The sequence below is a fragment of the Taudactylus pleione genome, unplaced genomic scaffold (assembly GCF_031769625.1).
Source record: "Taudactylus pleione unplaced genomic scaffold, aTauple2 ptg000509l, whole genome shotgun sequence".
Taxonomy (NCBI): Eukaryota; Metazoa; Chordata; class Amphibia; order Anura; family Myobatrachidae; genus Taudactylus; species Taudactylus pleione.
Window position 1 is genome coordinate 230,844 of NW_028284911.1, and position 6,000 is coordinate 236,843.

Here is a 6,000-nt window from a genome sequence, read left to right on the forward strand (position 1 = left end):
CTTGTGCCGCCAGCTAAAGAAGAGGGGGCCCAGACAGAAACTGCAGACGGTCCCCTTCTCTCTTAATACTCCCCTGGATGTGGTGGACTGCTACATGATGCCATACTACTGCATTAGCCATAATGCCGATTACACGGCAGTATTAGAATATGATAACTTGCACACATTTTAATGTTCCCATATTAGAACTTATAAAAAAAGTTTTTTTTTTGTCTGAAGACATTCAGAGCACTTACATTTCATATAGTCAATTTATTATTTATGAAGTGTATAAAAAACCCCATAACAAATACAGTACACAGGACACAGTTGGAAAATATAAAGGAACCGTAACGTGCACAAGTTCCAAATATTGACGAGTGAAGCAATGGAGTAAGATTCCACAGAGCCAGGAACAGTCAGGAAGCACCTTTATGCCCACAAATCACATAAGATCCTGCACTATAGGGCGCAATGAAGTAAAGATTTTGCCAAAGGACTTGCATAGTAATACAAGATATGGAATGTAACAGTGAATGCAACAATATTTGGTTATGTTTTAAAGTCTTAATACACTTGTGTAATCCTAATCAATACTAACTAATTTTTAGATGTTTATATTTTATTTATACAGTATAAATGTAACTTTTTATCTGTTGATGCAAATTGACTACAACCCAGTACTGCTGTATAGTGTCTAATGCTTGTTCCTGGCAGTCAGGGAATTTACAGGACATTGCTCCACTGCATTATTGCACATTCCCAATTACAAATAGGCTACAAATTATCTTATTAAGCTATTAAATACAGTAAATGGAGAATTCCATCTGCCCATATTCAAGGAAGATAGATTCTTAGCAGCAAAAACAAGATATTTCCCCTTTACAGAAATATAGTCTACAGTACACCAAGCAGCTGCTATCTTATGGCATCATTATGTACTTTGTAAGGCGCTGTGGAACACTTGTGGCGCCATATAAATAAACAATAATAATAATAATAATAATAATAATAAGCAGTGATAGCACTTTGCCTCCCAGAGGCATGTACAAGCACTGGTTATCTACATAAGCATTACTGCGATTGCCTGCTCAGTATATAACATAATCTACTTGTTTGTCTTTTACAGGCTCAAACAGTGTTCTTTTAAGCCATAATACTGTCCTAAGCCAATGGCCACTGTACAATACCTTTATAACATGCTTGTCATACAGTATAATGTGATATGTATACATTAAGTATTTTGATCTGTGTGGCACTTGGATGGCAGGTTTACATTATGACACTTAATATCTGGGTGACAGTTGTGCCAAGACTACATAATCTAAAACTGTGTTTCCTAAACTGGGTCCTCAATTAAACTTAACAGTACAGTTTTTAAGGATATCCATGGTTAAGAATAGATTACTTAAGCAGCACCTCTGTCATTCTAATTTAGCCATATGTGCTCAAACAAGGATATCCTTAAAAACTAGTCAGTTATTATGGTGCTTTGAGGACTGAGTTTTGGAAATGATCTAAAATTTAATTGTTAAAAAAGAACTGCAACCAGCAATACAGAAGAGGTCTTTAAAAGTATTTAGGCGTCAGTTATATGTCTGAGGGACAATTAGCACTTAGTAAAACAATCAGCTTAGGACTGGACTTTTAGTTCTGGTTTGTTCTTCACAAACAAGTAAACCCAGTAATAAGTGATTAAATGAACTCAGAGGTAGACGGGTAAAGTATGTGCCCCAAGAGAAGCCAGCTCTCCAGAGCTAAGAACAATTATTTTGGTTGGACACCAATGATGCCTGCAGTGCTTTGTTAGTTTATATTAGGTGTTAAGTGGAGTAACTTGTGTACAATTATTTACAGCTTGCTATGTAAAGTACTGCACACATTCTGGATCTGTTTGGTAGCGGAGAAAAGAGCAAGGGGTCAAACATCTGGGTTTTAGACAAGTATTGTCCATGATGTGTCTGGAAACAAAGACTTGCTAACCATAGAGAAATGTCATGCCAACTTCAGAGAATGCATGGTGTAAAGTCAGTTTTAGCAGAACACAGTCAAGGGGTCATCTGTGCTGTAAAGACAAGGTAGGATGGCTATCAGAGCCTCCTCTATGGAGAAGAGATGTTTATCTTCAGCTTCTGGACAGTAATTGTGCATAAAGTCTGCAAGGCGTAGGAGATACTCTATGTTGTGTCCTGCTCGGCCACTTGATACTACAATTTGAGCTGCAATTTCCTCCTCAGTGGCTGGTCCCAGGTAGTTAGGATTTTGAGGAGTAGCAATAAATACCAGGGCCAACACGGCCCCATCTTCCCCCTCATCTTGAGGGTAAAACTTGACCAGTTTGTTTACATAGCCTCCCAGGACAGACTCTCTTACATTTAAGTATTGAAGTGATGATTCAATTTGCTCCCCACGGACTTCATAGGCCACGCCCCATGTGCATTCCTGCAATAAAACAAATACATTGTTAATTATCATTTTTAAGCTTGCTGGCTTGAGTATAAGAGAAGAAAAAGCCTTATTAGTCACACAGGTAACGGCAGGAGTGGTTTATATTAAGCGATGAATTCACATTTTCCCTTTGTTAATATTTAATAACTACCCTCCAACATGACCCGTTCCATTAGGTACAAAACACTCTGCTCCTGGACGTCCCACCTAATTTGTGATTGCAGTCACCTGTGTTGAACTAGGTAATTGATGAGACAGGTGTTTCAGCACAGGTGGCTGCAATCATAAATTAAGAGGCAAGTCCAGGAGCTGAACATTTTGTACCTAATGGAATGGGTCATGTTGGAGGGTCTGTTAAATATTTCAGCTACATTTAATTGGCCCAAATAGTGCAAGCATGTGAATACGGGGCTTCTGTGTAAAGGAGGCAGCTGCAGGAAGAGAGCTGCATAAACCCTCAGGTCCCCAAATAGAGCATTATTTACCATTACTATATTGGTACAGAAGAAAAAAAAACATTTTTTTTAGATGGAAGTTTCTTTTAATAGCTAATCACAGAATTAAACTCACCTCATAATTCTCTTGTAAGGTGACCACTCGCCCAGGCTGAAAGATAGAAAAAGGATACATTGTATTAGATTAATCATTCCATGCAGTTCCACCCTGTAACAACATGCACTTTTCTAACCCTTAATACTATTGATTCTACTAATACTGGCTACAAATACCCTATTAAATATCCCAAAACAAGGAATTTATAACATCATCACAAATACTTGCAAAATTACAGTTAGGAGCGGATTGGTACTTTGTCTCACCATTTTATCTCTCTCCAAGGCTTAGTGAATAGACCCCACTAGTAGCTAAGGAATCAGTAGGATTTACCGCCGGACCGGACAACCCTCTCCCCCACCTAACCCTAACCCTCCTTTAGGATGACATATGTAATACAAGCACAATACAACAATAACTGCCTGCAATATCAGCCTCATCCATCCTACTGAACGGACAGTAGGCGGAAAGATGTGATGAAAACTCACCATTTGCGGGCTTCCTCTATGGAAGCTGTCCCCTTGCCAGAATTTGCGGCTGTAACCAGGGACAAAGCCAACTTTACTAGAAGTGAACTCAAAATCTGGTCTCCACACCAGGGATCCATAGCCAAATATCCAGAGGGACTTGTGCTCCTCCATGGCACTGCTCGGCATTACAAGACTGACTAGTACGGTGACATATAGTGGTACTGATGCAAGCGTCTACTGTATTATATATAGACACAACTTATTCTAGCGACACCCAGCAAGAGGGCACTACCAGAGATCCGTCCAGTCCCAGCGCTGCTCTACGCCCAGCGTTCTGTCCTGCTGCCAGCCGATTGGCCGCGGTACATGTCTCTCATTTACTCTAACCCTCCCCTCTCCGCTGCTGGTATGATGCAACTGCCTGAGCTGGTTTCAGTCAGATCATAGAGCAAGCAGAGAGGAGATTGCATCAGGCAGCAGGCTGAGTCTATATTGCTGTGATTTAGTTACCAATAGACGGAAGTACAATATTGCATATTTAATCATCGTTTTCTTTTAAAATGTACATTTTACAGGAAGAAAACACAATTGCATTGATACAGTACGTCATGATAACACTGTGTTGTATTTCAATAATTGTCATAGTTTAACAATAGTAATAGTTATTTAACAATAGTACACAAAGATAAGGGAATATGGAATCAGAATTTTGCTGTATGTTGAAAGCCTGATTGCAATGATATGTACAGGATTTTTTTTTTGGGCTACAGTATTTAAATGTGATAATATAATACAAATATGAATTAAATGTTTGAGTTCGGCATGTGTGTTCAGCAATCATAAAGTCAACAATGGGAATAGGGACACTGCAAAGTCGTACAATACACGCCGACATGCATTTTAGTGTTGACGTCATCTCCAAGCACCACTGAAGCTGGCCGATCGGCAGCCATGCGGCACAATTCAGGTCACCCTGACCCGGATCGCACCACTTACACTGCCGGGTTTCACGGGTTATTCCAGTGTTAAACCCTGGAAGTTACCTAGGTTGGATTGCCGGGTCACTCGACCTGGAAATCCAACCCTTTCCCCTTTTACACCAAGGAACTACCCAGGTTAACCCTGCAATAACCCGTGTTTTAGCTCTGGTGTAAAAGGGGTACAAGGTTATTCACTCATTGCTGGGGTTTCTATATTTCATGTACATGCCCTTCTTACAAAGGTACCAATATTTCAGGATATAGACAAAATGCAACTTAGCTTAAACACAAGCAGCACCAGGTGGCAAAAGCTGCTACATATAGGAGAGAGCGGGACAGTCTGCCTACTGTCCTGATCCTGCTGGCACAGTCCCGATGTTGTGTGGCTCAGTTAGTTTCTTGTCCCGACTGCAGGTATGTCCATAGGGCTGTAACTAGGGTTGCACAATCGGCGATGTCGCCATACTGCTCATAAATCTGGCTAGCAGGGTGCCTGGAACTACACCCTGCAGCCAGTAATGGTCCTTTGGTTCCTCTAAGCTCGCACCCTGCAGCCTATACAGCCGCCTGGAGCATCCGGCCACTTTATAGCAGCACAGCCGGATATCGGCAGGCAGAGATTAGAGACTACTACTGCTGCTGCTCAGTGGTAGCAGCCTCCCTGGACCCTCCTCAGTCCAGCACACAGCAACATCTGCTAAGCAGAAAGGCTGCGACTGAGCATCTAGTGTTAAGGGGAGGGGGGATCCGCCCCTCGTCCCTCTTCATACTACTCATGAAGGTAGAGTTGGATACACTTAACGGTAGTGTACACACAAGAGTTTTGGAGGGTGGTCCAAGGGCCTGATTCAGAGATGTACTCTAACCCGATGGTTAGAGTACATATCCGATGGTTTAGGGTCTGCAGATGTGCAGAACGGGTCCTGCTTTCTCACTCTGGGCGTCGCTGGCCAACGTTCCCGAGGGGCATGTCGCCCAATTTTCTGGGAGGGATGAGGCCAGGGTCTGCGTCGGTGGATGTAGATTTCCTGGCCTCGCAGCTGGCAGGAATCGGGCAGGCTACGGTAAGCTTCAGCTTACACAGCCTGGCCAAAGGAGCAACCATCAGTTGCAATGGTGATCCCGGGCTGCGATATTGGTCACAGCGCTGGGATCGCAGATGCAGCGTGTGAAGGTCTGGGTTTGTTGTGGACCCGGGGTGGTGACAGGAGCAGACACAGAAGCAGATTTAAATAAAAAGGTGGAGTTTTTAATAAGTGATTTAGCAGACATGGGAATGGCAAAAGAAAAAGTCCAGGTTTAGCACTTGATAACTGTGGTGAAGCAAATGGGAGAATGTCCAGATAGTGACAGGCAGGAAATGTCCAGTATGCAGGTTTGGTGAGCTGTAACGAAGTGCAGGCAGAGGTAGTGAAGTCCAGCTGGGAGTTAGAGTGTGAGGCAAGGTGCAGGGAAACAGCAGGTTCAGGTACTCAGGCAGGGGAAAGGTAAATGGAGGGTGCAGGGTGAGTCCAACAGGTTTGGAGCAGGCAAGGTAACAGGCTAGTAGCACTTCCAGGCAGACAGGTAAG

The 6,000-nt window shown here is 42.6% G+C and overlaps 1 protein-coding gene across 1 annotated transcript; it reads right to left on the bottom strand.

Moving 5' to 3' along the window:
* Positions 1-252: 252 nt before the first annotated feature.
* LOC148501641 (glutathione-specific gamma-glutamylcyclotransferase 1-like) lies at positions 253-3,689 on the bottom strand. Its single transcript, XM_088450177.1, has 3 exons — positions 3,468-3,689; positions 2,998-3,033; positions 253-2,421 (listed from the first exon to the last, which is right to left on the bottom strand). The coding sequence occupies exons 1-3, from the start codon at positions 3,633-3,635 to the stop codon at positions 2,014-2,016; spliced, it is 612 nt and encodes a 203-aa protein (XP_088306303.1). The 5' UTR covers positions 3,636-3,689; the 3' UTR covers positions 253-2,013.
* Between the last annotated feature and the right edge of the window lie 2,311 nt (positions 3,690-6,000).